This window comes from Pleurodeles waltl, chromosome 7 (genome assembly GCF_031143425.1).
Source record: "Pleurodeles waltl isolate 20211129_DDA chromosome 7, aPleWal1.hap1.20221129, whole genome shotgun sequence".
Taxonomy (NCBI): domain Eukaryota; kingdom Metazoa; phylum Chordata; class Amphibia; order Caudata; family Salamandridae; genus Pleurodeles; species Pleurodeles waltl.
Window position 1 is genome coordinate 167828378 of NC_090446.1, and position 24909 is coordinate 167853286.

At 42.7% G+C, this 24909-nt stretch overlaps 1 protein-coding gene across 8 annotated transcripts in view; it reads right to left on the minus strand.

Annotated features, from left to right (window-relative positions):
• Positions 1–24909, minus strand: part of NCOA3 (nuclear receptor coactivator 3) — a 558025-nt gene that overhangs the window by 190231 nt on the left and 342885 nt on the right. For all 8 annotated transcript variants that reach the window (XM_069243454.1, XM_069243453.1, XM_069243457.1 and 5 more), the window contains 2 exons: positions 11524–11763; positions 6858–6981 (listed from right to left, as the gene is read on the minus strand). In XM_069243454.1, coding sequence (XP_069099555.1) covers positions 6858–6981; positions 11524–11763 — 364 coding nt within the window. The remainder of the gene's footprint in view (positions 1–6857; positions 6982–11523; positions 11764–24909) is intronic.

Genomic DNA, 24909 nt, shown 5'->3' on the forward strand with positions numbered 1-24909 from the left:
TGGGAGCAATACGTTGGGTTGGAAGTAGCAAACAAAATGTTTCCATTTTGCAGCATAACATGCGCTAATTGTGGGGCTACGAGCTTCCCTGAGAATGTCCATGAATTCTGCAGGCAATTCTAAGTAACCTAACTTCATGATTTTAGGAGCCGTATTGCAAGGTTGAGTGACCTAGGGTTTGATGTCTGATCTGTTCTTTATTTTGAATACAAAGGTCCAGCCTGTTGGGGAGCTTCTTATGAGGGAACTACTGATAGGTCCAGAAATGTGGTGAACCATGGCTGACTTGCCCAAATGGGAGGTACAAGGATCATGGTGAGAGATGTTTGTCTGATCCTCTGAACCAGAAATGTAATGAGGAGGAAAATCGTAAGCAAATATTCCTGACAGTTCATCCTTTGAGTGTTGCCCATGGATAGAGGGTGTGAATAACCTGGAGGCAAAGTTTGAACATTTTGCGTTTTCTGCTGTGGCAAAAAGGTCTATGCAAAGTATATTTGAAGGACTTGTGGGTGAAGTTCCCATTCTTTGACTTGCTGCATCCTGCTGAGCCCCCCCCAACCTAATTCTGTAGATAATCCTTAGGAGACTAAGACAACCTTGTGAGACAAGTGATGAAGAAACGCTTTCAGGGCTAGAAATACTGCGTGAAGCTCAAGGTAATTGATATGTAGGGATTGGTGGCTGAGATCTCAGAGGCCCTGTACTGTGAGGTCTTGAAGGTGAGCATCTGTGGCCAGAATGACATGAGGCACAGGGTCCAGAAAGGCAGCCCTTTCAACAAGTTGCTGGTGTTCCACCATTGCAGAGCGCGACAAGAATGGCGGTCTAACACTAGATCTTCTGGCTGACACTGTGACTGAGACCATTGACAAGACAGACACTGATGTAGGGGACGCATGTGGAGTCTGGCATGGAAAGTGATGGCAAAATAGGACGCCATCATCCCTAACAGGCGCATAATAGTCCTGTATGTGCAATTCTCCTGAAACTGGGGGAGAAGAGGCTGAAAACTCTGAATGCAGACTGGTTTGGGGTATGGTAGCCCCAACTATGCACTGGGAATAGGTCCTAGATAGGGCTGTATCTGAAGGGATTAGAGGTGGGATTTAGAAACGTTGAGTGTGAAGCCAAGTGATCTGTGGATTTCAGCACCAAAGTCTTCGTTTGATGCAATTTTGTCTGCACTGAGGTGGAGGTCGGAGCAAGATGGAAACAATGTCTTGGGTTGCGGTGCTGGAGGTCAAAGCTAAAGACAGTAGTTTTGTCTTGGCTGTTTTTGGAGCCAGGGTGGAGGGCAGGGCAACTGAAATGTATTTTCAGATCCAGCCATGGCCTGGTGGCAGTGGTGGTCTGGCGATCTCTGAAAGGGGCTTTTTTTTTTTTTTTACAGTTACAGGATGTGCAGATGTTACCTCATGGCTTTCGATGTCAGACTGCAAGTCCGATTCGGAGTCCTGGAGAGAGAAGGCATCCTCCTGTTGTTCAGGTTCCTCCTGGACATGTTCTTCCCCAAAGATGTCATGGGTGTCATCCAGAGTCTTGTGCGCCATTTCCAATTAACCTGTTCTTCGGTCCAAAGAGTCTTCTTTGACCGAAAAGATCTGCAGGCATCACAGGTGGCTTCCTGGTGAATGGGGGAGGCAAAGGTTACACACCAGATGTTGGCCACTGTGGGGAAATTTAGCATGGCACAGAGGACAGAAGCAAAACAGCATTTGTTCCATCAGTTTAGCATAGTTGTCGGTACCACGTGGGGAGGTAGGCCAGAGATAAGCAAACATTCCCCAGAGGTCGCACGGTCAGTGCCCGGACTGACAATTTGAGAAGAGCGCATATATAGGAATATACGATTGAAACAATACCATCAAAGAAGAAAAGACTGAAAGAAAGATTTTGAACCAGAGCAAGTCGAAAGACAGATCGAAGACACGTCTGAACCCAACAGAGAGAAAATCTAACAAAGCAGTCGATGCCCATGTGAACTATCACCAAGAGAAGGAGTCACTCGATCATGAGAACTGAATTGATTCTTTGAAGAAAAATAACTTGCACCACTCCAGACCCAACACTAGATGGCAGGAGTATGCAGAGCCTGTGCATCTTAGCCACACATGCCGAACATATATTTTTCGTATGACTGCGATGAAAGTGATGGGAGAGCATTGAATGAGAGTAGGGTGTGAAAAGTGAGGGCAATTTTATTATCTGTTTTAGAACTGCCTAATTGAATTCCAATTCATGGGAGGATGCTTGCCTGCTTAGCTTTGACATTGTCTTTCCCTGGAGGATAAATTGCTGTTACGTGAATTTGTTTCTGATTGGCCCACTTTCAGATTTTCTGCGCTAGCCTTGAAAGAACAAAGGATTGAGTTCCTTCCTTCTTGTTGATGTTAAACATTGTTGCAATATTGTCTGCTTGGATTAATAGGTATTTCCCCACAACTCTTTCTAAAAGGTTACAAACACAGTTTTTAGTTTCATGATTTTGATATGCTATTCTGCTTCTTGTTCCCTCCATACACCTCTGACCTAGAGTGAGCCCATTTGCGCTCCCCAACCCATATGTGAGTGCCTGTAGTAATTTTTATTGTTGGAGTTGGTTGTGTATATGATCTTCCCGCTGTTAGATGTGATCTGTCCCACCCCGCCATCTCCTGTATTTCCTGCATGACAACCACCAAATCCTCCCAACTCCATGTAGATTGTGACCATTGGCTTTGTAGTCATTACTGAATTAGTCTCACATGTAGCCTTGCATATGGAATGAGAGGGATGCATGAGGTTTTGTTCCTCCAACTTTTCCCCACAGTCCTCATAGTCTGAGACTGCCCCTTCTGGTAAAGGTGAGTTTCTTGAAGTATTGACACTTATTTTTGCAGTGATACCTCTTTGCCTCTATTGAGTCAATTCTTGCTCCCAGAAAGATTTTGTTTTGCTCTGGTTTTGTGAATGATTTTTCTCCATCTATTGAAAATTCTAGGTTGAAAATTGTTATCACTTTTTGTATGTCTGTTTTGCATATCCTTAATAAGTTTGCTACTACTAGCGAGTCGTCCAATAAGGATAAAAGTGTATCCATTGCCTTCTCAAATGTGCTGCCACTGCTGCTAGGCATTTCGTGAACATTTTTGGTGCAGACTTTATGCTGAAGGCCAGCACTCTGAATTGGTAGTGTGTATTCTCCACTACAAATCACAAGTATCTCTTGTGTTTGTGATTCATTGGGAAGTGGAAGTAAGTGTCATAGGTCTATGGTTCCCCTTTTGGTAACTGCGGCATAACCTTCTGCAGTTTTGTCATCTTGAATTTTTGCAATTTAATAAACTTGTTTATAAACTATAGATCTGGTATCAGATGTGGAATTCCATCTTGTTTTGGGATCAGGAAATATGTTGAGTAATTTCACTGACTGATCTCTTTTCTGAGCACCATTTGTATTGCCCTCTTTTCCAGCAACTCTTCTACTTGTTTGAGTAGATGGGATGATTCTTCTGTTAAGTGGACCATTTTTGCTTGGCACCTTTGCTGGAGGTCTTTCGTCAGTTCTATGAAAAATCCAAATTGTATGATGTTTAAAAAAAACAATTGTCGAACGTTACCTTGTCCATTCATGAAGGAAGTCCTTTATCCTGCTCCCCATTGGTGTAGTGTGTGAGAGGTCTTGATGGGGTGTTGATTCACTTACTGGCTGGGGTTGCGGCTCACCTGTGAGGCTGTGCCCTTCGCCGTAACATGTTCCGAAAGTACTGGTGCCCTTGTGTTTGAAACTGCCAGTATTGAGGTGCTGTTTGCCTTGTGCTTTGAAATCCTTGATGTAAGAAGGTTTTACAGAAACTTCCTCTTCCTGCCGGCCTCCAGACTAGTGTTGTTCCTCTCCTTATATTGCCTCTAAATCGCAGCACTCCCATAGATTTACATGTTTTGTTGTCTTTTCAGCTGTTGTATGATTTCATCTACTGTATTTCCGAACAGTTGTTTCCCCATTGAACGGCATGTTGATGATGTTCACCTGAACCTCTGCTCTTAAACCAGACAGCCTCAGCCATGCATGGCATCAAAGTGATGTTCCCGTCATAATATATGTCATCTTGCAGCATCTAAAGTGTCTAGTGCAGACTTACGGCATGAATTGGCAGTTTTTCCCCCTCTGCCATCTCATCGCACTGCTGGTATGCGTACCCCTTCAGCAGTGTTGGAGTTGGCAATTCTCCACTGAATTGTTGCCCCTCTCTAATTTTCTGCCAACCATATCCATCTTTTTACTTTCTTTATCTGGAGGTGTACCAGACGCAGTTGGGATGTTTACCCTTTTTCCATCTTTTGCTGCTATAATGGAGTCAGCTGGACAGTTCCTCTTACGTACAGAGGATACTTAGATGAATGTTTACATTTTTTCTCTGCCCTCAGTTTCACAGCTCTGCACGTTGCAGACTCCTTGAAAGCCTCTCTCCCCGATCCAAAATGTTAGGCAGCATTGGCAGGAACTGCCTCTAGGAGGAAGCAGGATTGTTTTATTTTCTCCTCTAATTTCAGTCCCTACTTTTCAGATCTTTTTTAATAAGCTGTCAATACACAGCAATATCATCTGGAGCCGATGACCTGGATGGGTGTGTGCCAAATCGTCTTCAGCTGGATCTGTTTCAATGTCTTACCAATGAGTTTCAGCATACTCAGATCCTTCTGAGTCCTGAAACATCCCCATGGCCAAGTTATCAGGATCCTCTTGTGGTTCAAGTGTCCTTGGAGGTCGTAGTTCTATGAGGTCTAAGTCTACTAATTAGGTGACAAAGATTTCTGAGGAATTCGGAATTCCTCCAAGGGATGCCTCAAAATCATATTTTTTCTTCTGCAGAACTGCAGCCATTTCTGCCTCTGGTCATTTTTAGGTTGAGCACAGCAGCGTGCAAGTGCTGCTTTTCCAACCTGTTGTAATGTAATCGGGGGGGGGTTAACCACGTGTATCTCACGCCCACCACTTTAATTCGTTCCCGGGCTTGCCTTTCAAAAATCCCTTGATATCATTGGTAAATGCTTTACGTTTCTCCTGCCTTGGGGTGGTTTTGTTACCGCCTCGCAGACTGACCCTGTTACATGGATAATTGTACCATTTCCGATATAATTCAGTGTGAACATACTATTTTTTTCTTTTCTCTTTACCCTTCACGCTCCATGACACTTACTAGTTTCATACCGCAGGAACTCAGTCGGTTGTATGGGAGAGCGTTGCTCTCTTGTCTCTTGCCTTCACAACTTCCGCCCCCTTGTGCTCCGTGTTGCCCTCCCTTGTGTAAGTTTCCCCCCCATGGGACAGCCTTCCCCCAGGCTGCTTTATCGTCTGCTTTTCCTGGAAACCCCCGCCTTCCCTGCATGCCATGTTGCTCTTTCCTTGTAAATGACATAAGCAGTGATCAGATACGATTTGATAAATCTCACTTTCAGGTAAAGTTTGGAGTCCTGGTAAGACTGGACATTTGTGCAAATAAAGCACTGCTAACAAGTTGATCTGCTCTGAGCGGTATGTGGCACAAACTGAACTAAAACAAAAAACAACCAGAAGGAGTACACGCAGTGCAGCCAAGCAGCATACGTTCCTCGGTGGCATGGAACCAAAGCAATAAAGTCATATTTCATGGCTCTGTTATTTCACATCTTAGAGAATCCTGTTGGAAGAAGACAAAGCAGGCCGCCTTTTGCCTCTCCAACCCAGACAACAGCCACATATTGTTGAAAATTAAGGCTCAATAAAATCTGCATTTAAAAATAATTAGCAGACAGCTTTGTGGTGAATAGGATCATATGACTTCGGAGCAGGCTCGCAGCAATGGGCGCTCAAGTGTGAAAGCGATCTTTCCTGTCCCTGCCTGGAAGGTCACAGCCTACACCCTGCAGATAATGTGGCATTCTTATCCCGCTTAGAAAGAAGAAAACTCCATCATATATATTATTCAGAAGCAGGAGGCTTTTAGATATCTAAAAGCAGTCGTGTAGCGCATTAAATATGAATTCAACCAAGGTGCGGCGAAGACAAGTGTCTCAGTATTGCAGGAAAACTGGCAATATTTGGGAAAAAGTTTGTCTTTCATTAAATAACGCCTTGATGGGAACACAAACTTTTTATCCTCATGTCTTATAGGTGAAATGTTACTATTACAAGTAGACCTACAGATATATATTATGTTCGAAGGGGCTGCCTATACCTAAATGGCAACCGTTTCGGTTTTTTGCTGCAGATATATAAAAAAGGTAAATGGAAATAATGCACAGTGAATTTAGAATGTAAGGGGGGGGAATCAAGCTGCAAAAATAAAATACATAAAAAGCAAAAAAAGGCAAGTTTAGGAGAGGGAAGCAATGGGTGAGCTGCAAGGGTAAAAGTGGGCAACAATGTGTCTAGAAGGCACACAAGGGAGAGAGCAAGAACAGACATTCATGGAATGCTGAAAGAAAACGAAAATGAATACAGCTATGCTTCAGGAGAGCGGCGACCACAAGAAGAAAAGCAACCAAATAAACACTCAAACACTGATAACAAAGCCAACAAATGGTCCAAAGTCCGCTATAAATTTTGGTATTGTGAGCTATGGCTCTTTGACAAAAGACTACTGAAATTAGTCTTTAGGCGAAATCCAAAACAGATACCTGAACACAGTGATTTGCCATGAACAGAATAATATTTTGATCAACTAGCAATGAGCAGGGCACAATTCTAAAGTCACCAACTTGAAAATGTACAATTAAAGGCAATAATAACAAACACCGGTTTTACGTAATAAATATTTTACTAACAAAGTTAGAAACAAGTGCATTACTTTGTTCTAAGTCAAATCAGTGTATCAATTTTGTTTCTTGCCTACCTATTCGGAGCTCCTCGTGGTCCTTGCTCCATGGACAACATTCCCTCAGGCCATGATCCTGGCTGTCTTGATGGTCCTTGACCATAGGGATTCGATCCCATGCCCATACTGACGTCAGTGGGCCCTGCAATAAAAGATGTTTTCATGAGAATCACCTCCAATTATTTGGGCAATATGTTAGAAAGAAAATCCATTACCAATATATCCTACACCACTATAAGATACCTGTAGCTTTGAAAGGTTTTATTTAATAGAAATACTTTGTAAGCAGTTTTTTAGAAATTTAATATGTCACGTCTATAGTTGCAAACCCAAGCCAGGTTAAACTCTGAAGTACGATTCAACACTGTTTTAGAACTGTGCTCTTTAAATGTTTTAATTTCCAAAAATGAAACATACTTTTAAAATACTTTTAACAATAGTTTTGTCTCTTGTAGCTCTCCTATGTTCACATGTAGCACATTATTCTGTCATCTTCTAGCATGCGAGTTCAGACACTTGCGTTATGCCATAAAACCAATTCTTTTAGGCATTGACTGAATAATCTTGATGACTCACTATGACAATGAGAATAGGCCCAGAATGCACTAATATGTAGTCACAAATATTTCAATTTTATCAGCTGTTGGGTTCAGAAGTGAGAGCAAGAGCTCAATGGTGAACATATCGGAAGACAAAGGATGGCACTGAACTGTGTGGTTCTGTTTTTAAAGGAAATACAGCACTGTGAAGGAAAACAATAGTCTCCGCTCATCCACATGATCCCAATTTCAGCCTTTTAAGTTGCATTAATAACATAATAAAACTGCATGGGCTGATGAAGATACTTAAGTTTGAAATAAATAACCTAGCAGGACAATTATTTGAGGCTGGGCTCCTGTGGTAAACAGTACCTAAAAACTTCAATTCAGCAGAGCGGGCAGACCATTAGCCTTGTCCTTTAAGTTTGCAGACAAATTTGAACCAAAGAGTGTGGCCAGATTTTCCTTAAAAGAAATAGTACCAGGACACAGAATTAAACATTCTTCTCCATTACTAAGCACAGTCTTGATCCATTTCTACAAAAAGCATCTTGAAGACCATCACATTAAATGCTCACAGAAAGAGGTCTTTGTCATAACTTCCATCTCAATGGAGCCTTTTTAATCAGATGCCTACCAGACAGCAGTCAGGTTCGCAAAGACCTCTTGGGAACATTCTGAAAGCTGATCTAGGAATGTATTCCACCCATTGTTTATCATTGAGTCTGTGGTTTGTAACACAGTATGCTTGCTATTTGCAGGCTCTATTTTGGTCTGCTAAGCATGCCTTTGTTCCAACAGTGGAGCGTAGCCTGGTTTCTGTAGTCTACCACTAGTGCTCACTTTCTGTAAAAAGACCTTTACATTTTGTTTCTCATCTTGTCACATTTGCTGTGCATTTCAAGACAGATGTCAAATGTCAGACTAATCTTTTTCTGACTACAAAGTGTGAGAATTTATTTGTCCATCTGTGGGTGTGAAAGTACCAAATAACATCTGTAACTGAATTGTGCAAATATTCCAGAAGGTGCCATAGTTAGAAAAGCACATTTTATGTAATTCTGAAGTGTGGTGGAAACATACTGTGATACGATCAAATCAAACCAATACACTAGCTGATTCCCACACACTGTTTGTGAGCTGTACATTTTTATTAGTAAAGCTGTATGTCTGTGCAAATGTAATGATAATTTCAATTGAAAATGTGTTATCTGTAGTAGCAGTGCACTACCATATCATACATACTGCACTTTATGGCACACCACTCTGTACCAGGACAGTAATTGACACTCAACTCTATGACAGTCTACTAAACTCCACTCTACGATACTTTATGCCATGCCACTCTCTATGCCACAGAAGTTTAGCCATGCTGAACAGCAGCCGCACTGGTGTACAACATAGCTCTTGATAGGCAAGAGCGATTAGCTTTGCCATTGTTTGGCGGTTGAACTCAGTTATCGTTTTTTGTACTGCTCATTCTCCATCATGGGACTCAACATAGTGTGGAAACGAGTAACATTTGCTCAAGAATGTAAGACACAGCCTTTGATGCCCTGAGCACCTAAGACCCAATTCCTGGGCCTGTTGCTTCCATTCGTCCATCAAGTGTGCAAGTTGAGTTATGGAGTTGCTTTCCTTCCCCATTTTGGGCAGGTCCTCCTCCATTATATGGCACATACCACAGATTCTTAGTAGCCAATGTGCACACTTTTTTGCATCGACTCCCAGTCTCTGCCAGGCCAGACGGGGGTGAATATTTTGTTCCGCATTCCGTCCATCATCTGTTCTTTTTCCTTTTGTCGCCCTAAGTGGGAAGGAAATGCCAAAACGTGGGTCCTGTGCTCACAGTGCCACTGGATTCAAGTTATCATGGCTGATGTGGGGTGATACCCTCAAACCGGTCCGAGGATGCCTGTTTCTGGTCTAGGAAGGACCTGGTCTGGTAGTTCGGGCTGGACTGATACCATGGGGAGCAGGGCCAAGACTGATTTGCATATGGTTGGGTCCAAACTGGGGAGACACGATGAGCAAAAAAAACTGATGGACTGAACCCAGATCTAGGACTATGGGTGAATGTATGATTTGTTCCGCATTCCATCCATCACCTGTTCTTTTTGCTTTAGTATCTGGAACCACGACAGCTTCGCAAATGGTAAGAGAGAAAAGTGGCTGACAGTGGAAATACTGCAGGAATTTTCAAATTTTTGAAGAAAGAGGCTACAAAAATGAGAATATTTAGTAGCAAAATGTGGCACTGCAAACAAATTGGAGGTGGAGAAAGTTTGTGGGGCAAAGGCGGAGGATTCCATTACAGAACACACATCGCTATACAAAGATCATAACACCAACCATTTTGGTTTGCATAGTGAAATATAATTTTACCAATTTGCAACATTCAAGTTCAATTCAGCTTCCACACCTCTAAGTACAGCTACAGGACCAAATTAATCAGTGTAAATATTATCAAGCAGAGAAAACGTGCACCACAGGTAGCTTTAGAACACTGCAACAGTTAGGTACATCACGGCAACGGCAGTGCAACATTCCTTCACATCTACAGAATAGTAACAGAAAATGCTTCCTCACCACACAAACAGGTAGAACATGTGCGAACATGTGCTGCAGGCAGAGCTTACTTCCTGACCATGAGACAGCTATAAGCAAATACATATGCAGTTCATGCTTACCTTACATATTATATCAACAACTACGGAGTGTCTAGGATCGAACATGATTGTATTCTTACATGCATCATATGGGGACCCCAGCAGAATGGGGTAAACCTAAAAGGACAGTGCAGGTTATTGTGTATGAATCCACAAGACCCAATGTACCCATTTGCCCTTCTAAGGTCTATAAAGGGAGTAGCATTCAAGTGGTAATAAAGGCACCATTAACAGTGCGTGATAAAGCAAAACTGAGGTATAAAACATTAAAGAAATACCAGCTTATTAGGCATAGGGACAGACTGCATAGAGGTAAATTGTGCTAAGAAGCTGCATATACTCATACTGACATCTGCAGCTGCCACTAGCTACTCCAGCTGCCATCTCAATCTGAATAGTTCCTAGGGCAACACTGCTATTCTAATCACATTTGTCCGCTCCTAGAAAAATAAATAAGTAGGAAGAGCCCCATGCAGCACTCAAATTAGACAATTAGAAAATGTAATTGCAAAAAAATGGCAAATAGCAGTTCCAAAAAGGGATCAATGTACCACTGCTGAGCCACCTTGAACAGCAATGAACACACTACAGTGGTAACAATGTTATGTGATGGATGAAGCCATTTCCAATCAAGTAGTTATTTTTCCGAAGATGCACTCTAAGAACTCTCCTATAAACATTAAAGTGCCACTTAACCAAACATAAAATTAAGCTGACCTCGTAGGATCACTCAATACTTTGCAACCAGCTAGTGGAAAGCACATGAGGGTACATTCAGTTACCAAACTATCAACAATTAAGCTCTTCATAAATAGTAAGGGATGTTTTAAAAGAAAGACAATGGACTAGTTCATCTCAATTTTAAATAACCTATTGGTGGTGCTATGTTCATGGAATCTTTAAGTTTGCTTCTGGTGACAGGCCAATGTAAATGGTGAGAGTAGTATTATCTAAATAACTATAGATTAAAAGGTCACTACAATCTTAGCTTGATAATTCCGCTACACTGAAACTGAACTGAAATGACTATCACCTTTATGTCTGAAATGTTAGGTTACTGCTGGGAGGAGATTTTGTAACAGCAACTCAAATCTAAGAAACCGGTATGCAGAATTATTTGTGTAATGTACCCTGTAGAACCTTAACGGGGACACAGAGGCACAAACTGACAGCTGCACAGGTACTGCTGAGATTGAGAGAAGTGCAACTGACTAATCTTGAGATCAGACATACAACATGCGGGAAGGGTAATGCTCGATAATTAAAACGCAGTGAAAAATTTGACGGTGCAAAAAAAACAAAAACAAAAAAAAAGAAAAGGGTACTGTACTTTCACTCATGTATACTTGAAACGTGTTTGCCAAATCACATTTGTTAAACCTGTGTTTTATTTCATTAACTAAGAATCTGTCTATTAAACACATTTTACTTCAATACGACTGCTGTAGTGGCAGAAAAAAGCATAACTGAACATACTCATCTGAATCATCTGTTGTTGTGTTACTGGTCTTGAGCCTGGTATACTATTTGATCGTGCTGGAAGTCCTGGCATGGCACCACCAAGCGTAGGCCTGGGCATGGATGAATTATAGTCTGGTCCAGGTCTCCCGAGAGCAACAGGATTAGGTTGCTCCAGGCGATTAACTTTTGGATTCTGTACGCCCCATTCACCTGTTGGATGCTGGTTCATACTCATACTTCTATTCGGGCCACATGCTATAAATGATGAAAAGACAAAGCAATTCTAAACATAGTTTCATAACTATTTGATGTAGTAATTGTTTACAGTTAATAGGAAGTTATTGCTTGGTGATACTTCGGAAATTAAAGGCAAACACTGACAGGTCAATGAGATATGAACAAATGCCATTGGAAAGGCCACAGGCCTCTCTTGGAGCACTGATACTCCCTTAATGTATGGTTTACATATGAGAATGCGAATTTGAGGGAAGTTTGATTGCCAAAATAATCCTGTAATCTCCACTTGCAATAATAATTTGTATGTGTCCTTTAGGCAGCTACAGAGTGATGTAAAAACAAAACAGAACAGAGCAAAAGACACAAGAGCCATAGAGCAGAAGAGAAAGATGAAATAAGAGCCAGAGATAGAGTGAGACACAGGGCCAAAGAGAGATGAGGCTAGAGACCAAGAAAGTGTGAGAGAGCAAAGGAGAGAGAGAGAGAGAAAGAGAGAGAGAGATTAAGGGAGGAGCTGGGCCAAAAAAAAGAGCAAGAAGAAAGACAGAATGAGAGCCAAAAAGTGGAAGACAGGACCAAAAAGATCCTGAGAAAGAGCGTGACACCCATACATAGACAGAGTGAGCATAAGAGTGCCCAAGACAGATAGCCAAGAGGATAGCCAGGGAGACTGAAAGAGAGCCAGAGCGACAAAGTCAGAAAGAAAGCTATACAGAGCCACAGAGACAAAGAAAGCTAGAAAGATTGGGATAGAGGGAGGGAGAGAGATTAGGACAGGTCCAGGGTAGGGCAGAGAGACCAGATCCAGAGAGAGAAAACACAAAATCAAGAGTGGACAAAGTAGACATGGTCTGAGGCACAGATCAATGGTTGCAGGAGATACGTGTGCAAGGTTAAAGATGTGGGAAGCGATGAGCTAGAGGGAAAGACACTGAGGACTCTATTCCAAGTGTCTGGATACTTCACAGACCAAGGCCCCTGTGAGTCAATGGAGATCACAAGTTAAACTCCCTAAAATAGGGAATAATCTGCCAACCCCAATGATACATCATCCTAGAAGAGGGCCATCCAGTGAGTGATGTCACAATGCATTTCAAAACCCCAGCTCACATGAAACAACATTCTGGAACACATATTGATGATGATTGTTAGAGATGCAGACATGGGTAACAAGAACTGTTTTTGTCTACAGTTCATGGCCCCTTTAAAGCAGGATTTAGGAAGAGTTCAAAGCTGATATTTACCAATATATGTGAGAGGCTGGTAGTAAACGTCTAGAAGCAAGAAGCATCCGCAGTAAAGTCAGTTCAGTTGGCACTATGCAATTCTATGGCGCTTTCCACATAATTATGGAATTGCGACATATTATGCCGTTTGCTGAATTATTTGCATATTTAAGAAAAACATTTGTTCCAGCCAGCTTGGGTCAAAATTTACTAAAAAGTGCCACACATTTGTGGTGGTGCACACTTGCTGACTCTACACAAAGGTAAACTAGTCATCTTTCATATGCTAAATACTCCATTGAGGTGTTGAATGGTACGAATGAGATAAAACGTTTGCCCAGAAATAACTGTGTTAATTGTGGGTTACAATACCACAACACAAAAATACCGCCAGAGAAAATACTACATTAGGGCACATAATTTGCCCTTTATCGCATAATTTAGTCAACATTACCACATCATTTGCTCCTCCTTTGCTGCATAATATCCAGTGGCTCGGAGTTTAGCTTTTATTTCTTAAGTGCAAAAGAGCTAGAATACTCTTCTGGTTCATATTGTGCCCATTTACAGTATTACTGGCTTCAGGGTGCTGTGCATATTTCTTTCTAGGTGCCCTGTTCTCCTTATGAGTAAAGAAGTAGTAATTTTCTAAGTAGAGGATGGGAAATTTGTGTGCTATTTATTATTTCTAGAACTAAATTTTGACCCACGTCTACCGTGACTATGGACGTGAGACAATGACTAACTGCTGCCGGCTACATCAAAGGCAGCAGCCATAAACATGTAATCACACTCTCCAGATGTACACTCTCCAAAGCATGGATAATCATTCCTCTATCAAATTTCACAGAACGAAAAGGAGAGATCAGTAAGACAAAATCTTTAAGACAATACCCAGACATGTCTGTACTGGGGCAGTACAAGCTAGTTACAAAGTTATTATGTTTGTGTGTTTTTTTTTTCCCCCAAACAAAAGTCTTTTGTTTGCTACTAACGCTATTTTTGCTTAGTGTGGACTTGTATAACACATAAAGCCGATGTACTTCACTAATTAGGTCATAATTTGAGTAACAGGTATCCAATTCTCCATTTGTAACTATTGTTTTAGTTTTTATAGTGGTTCGAACACAACGCAGTTTCAACCATGATCCGTTTTAAAAACTAGGCCAAGTAAATGAACATTAATTCAGTAACGGGATTAAATTAACGTGAGTGCCAGTCAAAAACATCATTGAGATGTAGAACCTTTCTTTCTCATGCATAATGTGAAGTAAACTAGCAAAATGACGAAGGGTTAAAAAAAAAAAAAAAAAAAAACAGAACAACAAGTTATCTGCATCTGTAAAGCATTCAGTAATTTTATGGAGTCCATAAATTCCTCATCTACACTACTGGGGCTAAAACGTACTGTGTACAGAGAACAGGTTATTTGCACTCCATTTGTCAAATGTAAGCATCCATGGAAAAATTGTGCAAAAAACGTAATACTGAGGTAAGTAATTCACTTCTGAAATAGACCAGATTTGGTGTTCAGTAATAAGCGTTTACAGTCACCTTTAGTGAAAACAGTACAATGAAGTTCAGTGAGGACAGACTTAATTGGATTAGGGAAGGTTTTCAGCGAATCCACTGCATTCAATAATCTGAGACAAGGGTGCTAGGTCTTCCACTACTGAAACAAAGGACACCCAGAAAAACAGTACTTTTCTCAACAGTGTACATACTACTGAAGCCTAAAGCAGGTGACTTGCACTGTTTGTGCAAGGTTTGCATACACTCAATCTTTGTAGACTTTTTTCACTTCAATCCCATTAGATTTCAATAAAACTTGCTGCTAATTGTCCAGCATCCACATACTTGCCACATTCCCCAGTGAAAAAGAAGGATTATGTTACTTACCCTGTAAGCATCTGTTTGTGGCATGCAGTGCTGTAGATTCACATGCAGTACATACTCCTGTCATTTAGTGTTGGGTCTGGATGTGTGCAAGTTGTTTTTCTTCGAAAAAGTCTCTTGAGTCAGGAGGCAAAGTGACTTCTCCTCTCAGTAATAGTGCACAGGGGCATCCACTCCACTGTTAGATTGCTTTCCCACAGTAGCTGAGAATGCGAGTGATACTAAAGAGATGTCCATGCATATGTGAATGAGTAGGATACTGCAACGACCATAGGTGTCCAGGGTGGAGGGCGGGCGCATGTGATTCTACAGCACTACATGCCACAAACAGATACTTATGGGGTAAGCAACAATCCATGTGATGGCCTGTGTGGCTGTTGATACACATGCTGTGCTTAGAATGTAAAGCAGTGCCTTCCACAAAAGCCCTGGCTAACTTGCGGGTGTTGCAGTTGTTTGAAAAAGTGTACGTAACACTGCCGGTCCTACGTTCGCTTGTTGTCATGCAAAGATATCCACACAAAAGTGTGTAGTTTAAGTGTGTGAAGTGGACCATGTAGCTGCTTTGCAGATTTCAGCTACTGGTATATTGCCTAGGAAGGCCATAGATGCTCCTATTTTGAGAGTAGGATGAGCTCTAGGAGGTGCAGGCAAAGTTCTTTTAGTTTATGCGTAACAATTCTGAATGCATTTAAGTCCATCTTGAGAAGCATGATTTATATACAAGGTGCCAAAAAAGCAAAAAAACATAAGTTGCTTGGTTTTACAAAACTAGTTCTGTCAATTTAATACATCAATGCTCCTTTAACATCTAATGTGTGCAGGGGCCTTTCTGCAACTGAATTAGGTTGTGGAAAGAAAAGCTGTCTTTCAACCGACTGGTTCGGGTGGAAATGTGAAACTACTTTTGGAAGGAATTTTGGATTAGTACGCAGGACTACTGTTCCTGTGTAGTCTGAAGCTAGGTTCTTCTAAGGTTCATGACTGGAGCTCATACCTCTGAGTGAAGCGATTGCTACTATAAAGGCTACCTTCCATGATAAAAACTGCAAAGGGAAGTTATGTAGAGGTTCAAATGGTGGACCCATGAGTCTGGTAAGTACAATGTTAAGATTCCAAGCAAGGGTTACCCTGGGTGGAAATACTTTAAGTCCTTCCATGAATGCCTTAATTACTGGTACTTTAAATAAAGTTAAGTGTTGTATGTTTTGTAGGTAGGCAGTTACTGCAGCTTGATGTAGTGAAGAACAAGTTACTTACCTTTGGTAAGGAGGTATCTGGTAGAGACTATCTAGCTGCAGATTCCTTACCTTAGAATTCCCTGGCGTCAGCTTCGAATCCGGAGTTTTTTCTGAGCGGTACCCTGCGCGCGTACCGTCGGGCGGCGTCGCTCGGATCTGCGTGCGTCGACCAGCTCTGCGTGCGTCGTCAGCGTAGTTGGAGCCGTCTATGACGTCACGGTTGTCTATATAGACGCCGTCTCGGCGCACGTACGTCAGTTCTTTTCCACAACTTCCCACGCCAGAAGCGCAGTCATGGAAGAACCAACCATTATGTATTTTACCTCTGACTGTTTGGAGTAAAAATTATTTCATTCCTTTAAGAAAGGCAAAAAATGCCAAGATCAAAAATATACATATGTACACATAAATACATATATACATATATACACATATCTACATGAGAAAAAATTTCCCCAGAGCAGGGAGGATTGGGTGGGTGTAAGGAATCTGCAGCTAGATAGAGTCTCTACCAGATACCTCGTTACCGAAGGTAAGTAACTTGTTCATCTGATAGAGACTTCTAGCTGCAGCTTCCTTACCTTAGAATAGATACCCAAGCTATAACCCATGGCGGTGGGTCTGCAGGAGATTTTTACACAGTAACTATTTTCAACAAGATTATGGGAAGCAGGAAAATAGGGAAGCACCGGCAAAGCTAACCTATCCAACATTTGTTTTGAATCTTTTGTTTTCATCAATACAGATCGTTTTGACATGGCTTTTTTAACACTTTAGTTCTGTGGGAGCTGCCAGGCTCTCACTATTGTAACGATCACTGGCAAAAAGCAAAAAATGTTTTTCGGTCTCAAAAAGCACACATGGCCACCAGTAAGTGTAACATAGGCCCACAGCCCCTGTGTTGCAGGTGGACCCCTCCAGGGTGCCCGCTCAGCACAGCACCTGCCCCGAGTGATTGTGGAGGGCCCTCTGTGTTCTTTGCAGGGGATTCCCCTCCAATTTCGTTATGCCACTGATTGCCACAGTAGTTACTGGCACTGAACAAGACTACTTTGTGTGAAAAACAGAAGTTTAATAAAATGAAAATGTCACTTACCCAGTGTACATCTGTTCGTGGCATCAGTCGCTGAGATTCACATGGTATGCATGAGCTCGCCATCTGGTGTTGGGCCGGAGTGTTACAAGTTGTTTTTCTTCGAAGAAGTGTTTTCGAGTCACGGGACCGAGTGACTCCACCTTCTGTGTTCATTGCGCATGGGCGTCGACTCCATCTTCGATTGTTTTCCCCCGCAGAGGGTGAGGTAGGAGTTGTACTATAGTAATAGTGCCCGCGCAATGAAAAATGTAAGTATGTACCTATTAAAGGATTAAGTAATATATATACAAATGTACAAAATTGAAGGTAACTTCTGAACTGCTACAGGCTTCCGGGGAGGTGGGTGGGTCCATGTGAATCTCAGCGACTGATGCCACGAACAGATGTACACTGGGTAAGTGACATTTTCAGTTCGATGGCATCTGTCGCTGTAGATACACATGGTATGCATAGACTAGTAAGCAGTTAGTTCCCCATAAGCGGTGGTTTAGCCTGTAGGAGTAGAAGTTGTCTGAAATAGAGTTCTTAATACAGCTTGACCTACTGTAGCTTGTTGTGCGGATAGCACATCTATACAGTAGTGTTTGGTGAATGTGTGAGGCGTAGACCAAGTGGCTGCCTTACATATTTCTTGCATTGGGATGTTTCCTAAAAAGGCCATTGAAGCACCTTTTTTCCTTGTTGAATGTGCCCTGGGAGTAATGGGCAGTTGTCTTTTTGCTTTAAGGTAGCAGATTTGGATGCATTTAACTATCCATCTGGCTATACCTTGTTTTGATATTGGGTTACCTGCATGAGGTTTTTGGAATGCAATAAATAGCTGTTTAGTTTTTCTGATGTTCTTCGTTCTGTCAATGTAGTACATTAATGCTCTTTTGACATCTAATGTATGTAGTGCTCTTTCAGCCACAGAATCTGGCTGTGGGAAGAATACTGGTAATTCTACCGTTTGATTTAGATGGAATGGAGAAATAACTTTTGGTAAAAATTTTGGATTAGGTCGTAGGACGACCTTATTTTTATGTATTTGTATAAAAGGCTCTTGTGTTGTGAACGCTTGAATTTCACTTACTCTTCTTAGAGATGTAATGGCGATGAGAAAGGCAACTTTCCAGGTGAGGAATTGTATTCCGCAAGAGTGCATGGGTTCGAAGGGTGGGCCCATGAGTCTTGTTAGAACCACGTTTAGGTTCCATGAAGGAACAGGTGGTGTTCTTGGTGGTATAATTCTTTTAAGCCCTTCTATGAATGCTTTGATAACTGGTATCCTATACAAGGAAGTTGAATATGTAGTTTGCAGGTATGCAGATATTGCTGCAAGGTGTATTTTAATAGAAGAGAAGGCTAGCTTTGCTTTTTGTAAATGGAGCAAGTAATTTACTATATGTTTTGGAGTTGCCTCTAGTGGTTGTATCTGATTATGATGGCAGTACCAAACAAATCTTTTCCACTTACTTGCGTAGCAGTGTCTAGTGGATGGCCTTCTGGCCTGCTTTATGACTTCCATACACTCTTGGCTAAGTTGTAAGTGTCCGAATTCTAGGATTTCAGGAGCCAGATTGCTAGATTCAGCGATGCTGGGTCCGGGTGTCTGATCTGTTGGTTGTGTTGCGTTAACAGATCTGGTTTGTTGGGCAGTTTGATGTGTGGTACTACAGACAGATCTAGCAGTGTTGTGTACCAGGGTTGTCTTGCCCACGTTGGTGCTATTAAAATGAGTTTGAGTTTGTTTTGACTCAATTTGTTTACTAGGTAAGGAAGGAGAGGGAGAGGAGGAAAAGCGTAAGCAAATATTCCTGACCAGTTCATCCATAGGGCATTGCCTTGGGATTGCTTGTGTGGGTATCTGGACGCGAAGTTTTGGCATTTTGCGTTCTCTTTTGTTGCAAATAAGTCTATTTGTGGTGTTCCCCAGAGTGTGAAGTAGGTGTTCAGAATTTGTGGGTGGATTTCCCATTCGTGGACTTGCTGGTGATCTCGAGAGAGATTGTCTGCCAGCTGATTCTGGATCCCCGGAATAAACTGTGCTATTAGACCAATTTGATGGTGGATTGCCCACTTCCATATTTTTTGAGCTAACAAGCTTAACTGCGTTGAATGTGTTCCTCCTTGTTTGTTTAGATAATACATCGTTGTCATGTTGTCTGTTTTGACAAGGATGTATTTGTGGGTTATGATTGGTTGGAAAGCTTTTAGTGCTTGAAAAACTGCTAATAATTCTAGATGATTTATATGCAGTTTTGTTTGATGTATGTTCCATTGTCCTCTTATGTTGTGTTGATTGAGATGTGCTCCCCACCCTGTCATGGAAGCATCTGTTGTTATTACGTACTGTGGCACTGGGTCTTGGAAAGGCCGCCCTATGTTTAAATTTATACTGTTCCACCATAGAAGCGATAGGTAAGTTTGGCGGTCTAGCAACACCAGATCTAGAAGGTGACCCTGTGCTTGAGACCACTGTGAGGCTAGGCACTGTTGTAAGGGCCTCATGTGCAGTCTTGCGTTTGGGACAATGGCTATGCATGAGGACATCATGCCTAGGAGCTGTAGTATTGTTCTTGCTTGTATTGTTTTGTTTGGAGACATGTGTTGAATGACCCTGTTGAAATTGTGGATCCTTTGTGGAGTTGGCGTTGCTACTCCTTTTGTCGTGTCTATTATGGCTCCTAGATATTGCTGTACTTTGCTTGGCAGAATGTTTGATTTTGCAAAGTTGACGGTGAACCCTAAATTGTAGAGGGTTTGTATGACTTGATTTGTGTGGTTTGAGCATTGTGTGAGCGAACTGGTTTTGATTAGCCGGTCGTCTAGATACGGGAACACATGTATTTGCTGCCTTCTGATGTGTGCAGCGACTACTGCTAGGCACTTTGTGAATACTCTTGGAGCGGTTGTTAAACCAAAAGGCAATACTTTGAATTGGTAATGTATTCCTTTGAATACAAACCTTAGATATTTCCTGTGTGATTGATGGATTGGTATATGGAAATATGCGTCCTTGAGGTCTAGGGTTGTCATGTAGTCGTGTTTTCTGAGCAATGGTAACACTTCTTGTAGTGTGACCATGTGAAAGTGGTCTGATTTGATGAATGTGTTTACTACCCTGAGGTCTAGAATTGGTCTCAGTGTTTCGTCCTTTTTTGGTATCAAGAAGTACAGTGAATAAACTCCTGTGTTTATTTGTGTGCTTGGTACTAATTCTATTGCATTTTTTTGCAGTAGTGCTTGAACTTCTATCTCTAGAAGTTGTGAATGGTATTTTGATAAATTTTGTGATTTTGGTGGTATGTCTGGAGGGAATTGCATGAATTCTATGCAATAACCATGTTGGATAATTGCTAGGACCCATGTATCTGTAGTTATTTTGTCCCATGCTTCGTAATATTGATGTATCCTCCCCCCCACTGGTGTTGTGTGGGAGGGGTGAGTGACGTGTGAGTCACTGCTTGTTGGTAGTGGTTTTGGGGCTTTGAAATCTTCCTCTATTCCTAGGAAATTGCCCCCCTCTATACTGGCCCCGAAAACCTCCCCTGTACTGTCCCTGGTAGGTGGGCGGTGCGGACTGTGAGGTGCTAGCTTGTGTGGCCTGACCCCGAAACCCTCCTCTAAAAGGTGTTTTGCGGAAGGTGTTATAAGATCCTCTGCTCTGCGGGGAGTAGAGTGCGCCCATGGCCTTGGCAGTGTCAGTGTCCTTCTTGAGCTTTTCTATAGCTGTGTCGACCTCCGGACCGAACAGAAGTTTCTCGTTTACTGGCATGTTAAGCACTGCCTGCTGAATTTCTGGCTTGAATCCAGACGTTCTGAGCCATGCGTGCCTACGGATGGTAACCGACGTATTAATGGTTCTTGCGGCCGTGTCTGCTGCATCCATGGAGGAGCGTATTTGATTGTTGGAGATGTTTTGACCCTCCTCAACAACCTGTTTTGCTCTTTTTTGCAGATCTTTTGGGAGATGTTCAATGAGATGCTGCATCTCATCCCAGTGGGCTCTGTCGTATCGCGCTAGCAGCGCTTGTGAATTTGCGATGCGCCACTGGTTTGCTGCTTGGACAGCAACCCTCTTCCCGGCTGCATCGAACTTCCTACTTTCTTTATCTGGGGGAGGTGCATCCCCAGAAGTGTGTGAGTTTGCCCGTTTTCTGGCAGCCCCTACCACCACAGAGTCTGGTGGCAGCTGAGAGGTGATGAAGACAGGGTCCGTAGGAGGCGCCTTATACTTTTTGTCCACCCTAGGCGTCACTGCCCTACTTTTAACTGGCTCCTTGAAAATGTCCTTTGCATGGCGTAGCATGCCTGGGAGCATCGGCAGGCTTTGGTAGGAGCTGTGGGTTGAGGAGAGGGTGTTAAATAAAAAATCATCCTCTACTTGTTCCGAGTGTAGTTCCACATTATGGAATAGAGCTGCTCTAGCCACCACTTGTGAGTAGGCTGTGCTGTCTTCCGGTGGTGATGGCCTAGTTGGGTATGTGTCTGGGCTGTTATCAGACACTGGTGCGTCGTACAAGTCCCACGCATCCTGATCTTGGTCGTCGTGGCTCATGGCGGTGTGAGCTGGCGAATGTGACGGGGTGTAAGTTGGCGAAGCCGGAGTTACAGGTGGAGGCGAGGGAGGAGGTGTTACCTTTTGTGTTGTTTCTTGCTGAGGAGTAAACTGAAGCGTTCTCTTTCGTTTGACAGGTGGAAGGGTACTGATCTTCCCAGTCCCCTGCTGAATAAAGATACGCTTTTGCGTGTGATCCACGTCAGTGGATTGCAGTTCTTGTTCAAATCTATGTTTCTTCATTTGAGAAGACATAGAATGCTCTTCGGTATAGGAGCCAGAAACAGGGTCTGATGTCGCTTTTTTCGGCTCCGAAAGCCCTGTCGATTGTTTTTTTCGGCTCCGAGGTAACCTTCCTCTTTTTCTGTGCCGAAAATTCTTGGCCTCTATGGTCTTCGGCGCCACTGTCTCGGCGTCGATCGGTGTCGACACCGAACTCTCGGTGTCGATGCTTCTGTTTAGCACTCTCTCGGTCCCGAGGAGGCTGCGTGCCGGTGTCTCGACCGAAGTCGGACGATCTCGACACTGAATGGGCCTTTTTCGGTGCCGATTGTTGGTCACCGAGAATTTGGGTGGAGCCATGGCCGGTTGGCAGTGGCGTCCCCTGGGCCTTCTTTCCTTTTTTAAGGTTTGATCTCGACGTCTTACTCACAGTTCTTGTAGAGTGTAGCTCGTCGGAGTCTGAATCCTGGATGGAAAAGGATTCCTCCTGTTCTTCTTCTGTCTCTAACTGTCGACGCTCTTTTGGCGTGGACGCCATCTGCAGTCTTCTCGCTCGACGGTCGCGCAGAGTTTTTCGGGACCGGAACGCCCGACAGGCCTCGCAGGATTCTTCACTGTGCTCGGGTGACAGGCACAGATTACAGACCGAGTGCAGGTCCGTATAAGGATATTTGTTGTGGCATTCGGGGCAGAATCGAAACGGGGTCCGATCCATCGGCGTTGTCCTCCACGCGGTCGGGCCGACTAGGCCCCGACGGGGTGCCGAAATCTACCCCGAAGGGCACCGAAGCGCTTCGATGTTCAACGCGTCGTCGTATGTGTCTATCTGTAACCGGATCGCAACGATACCGTCGAAAATCTTCCGTCTTCAGCTATCTTTCCGTTCCGAAACTCGGAGCGACATGAACACGTCCGAACCCGATGGCGGAAAGAAAACAATCGAAGATGGAGTCGACGCCCATGCGCAATGAACACAGAAGGTGGAGTCACTCGGTCCCGTGACTCGAAAACACTTCTTCGAAGAAAAACAACTTGTAACACTCCGGCCCAACACCAGATGGCGAGCTCATGCATACCATGTGTATCTACAGCGACAGATGCCATCGAACATGAGATTTCTTAGTTAACTCCGTACCTAATTTGGGACCCAATTCTTGAAGAAAGTCACAAAGACGCACCAATGGTATGTGTCTTTGAATTAGTGGCTTTCATGAATTCACAAGAATGAAAAGAAGTAGACCAGGAAATAATACTCCTAGAAAATATTTGTGAACTGTATTTTAGCACACGCAAATATGCATGAGAAGATTTGCCCATGTGACTATTGAGAGTTTCCAAGTTGACTTTCCCTCCAACCACTTTTTCCCTACCCCTGAAAGAACTTCCACTTCTGCCATTGTCAGTAGTAAATTTCCAACCTTTCTCAGAATGGGAAATGATTAGAGAAGAGCTGGTGAAAATCCTCAAACATGCAAGTTAGTAGGTTTGCAGACTTAAAGGCATTCCAGCGCTTGAGGTATTGCTTACTTCCTCCTCCAGCCCCAGTATGTAGACCTGTGAAAAGGTGGCAAAATAAGGTAATTGCAATAGCAGGGATTAAAATTGCAAGTATTCAAGCCCTACTATTGTTGTGGCACTGGCATAATCAGAGGCTATTATCAGAGCCCTTACATAATGAGATTGCTGTCTTAATTTGTCACCGAACTACATGGCACCAAAGGGACAGGTAGATATATATTTTTTTTTTACAGGACAAGTAGATTTTAAGAAGTAACCTGACCCGTGGACAATTAGATATTTTATTAAATTCCACACCTCTGGGTTTTGTATGTTCCACCACTGCAGAGAGTGATGTGTGGCTGTTTACCAACAATAGATCTAGTAATTGACCCAGAGACTGAAATCATTGCCTCGCCAGACATTCCTGCAGCGGACTCATGTGTAGCCTTGTGTATGGCACTATTGCAATGCAATATGCCACCATTCCTAAAAGTAGCTGTACCGTACTGCTGTATGTTGATTGGGACATATGTGTTTTATCAACGTAGAGATGTTCTAAATACTGACTGAGTTTGGGTAAGCTAGTCCTACCTATGTGTTGAGTATCGCTCCCAAGTATGGCTGAGCCTGTGAGGGATGTAGATGTGACTTCTGTATATTGATTGTGAACCCGAAATTGGTGAAGAGTGGCTTGTGTGTGTTGCTGTCATGTCAACGTACTGGCTTTGATAGAGCCACAGATATTGGAAGTTTGAGGTGACCCCATAGATTTGGCAGCTTATTTGTTGCTTTTCATTTTTTCTATAGTTTGGTCCACTTGTGGACCAAAAAGGAGTTTTTGGTCAAAAATTATATTTGAAAGTGTCTGTAGCACTTCTGGTTTAAAGCTGCATATGTACAACCAGGCAAGCCTTCTTAATAAAACACTTGTATTTACACCCCTGGCTACTGCCTAAAGGGCACATTTGATGGAATTGTTAAAGATTAATTTACCCTCCTGAACAATTTGCTGCCCTTTTTTCTTATTTCTTCAGAGAGACATTGGAGGAGTTCCTCCATTTGATACCAATGGGCTCTGTTATACCTTAACAAAAGCCCTCGAGTACTAGTAATATGCTAGTGGCTAGCTGCTTCAGCTGCTACTCTTACCATAGGCATCAATTAGCCTGGATTCTTTATATGGCGAAGGGGCATCTGCTGATGTTTGTGAATTAGCTCTCTTACAAGCATTAGAGACTACCAATTAGTCTGAAGGGAGATGGCTCTTAATATACTGCAGTTTTGTATTTTTTTATCTACTCGTGGAGTAATAATACGTGCCCTTACTGGATCTTTAAAGATTTCCTGTGCATATCTGATACTGGCATGTTCTGGTGGTAGAAAATAGGCTTTAAAATAAAAGTCCTCCTCTACTTGGTCTTTGTGTAATGGGACCTGGTGTTA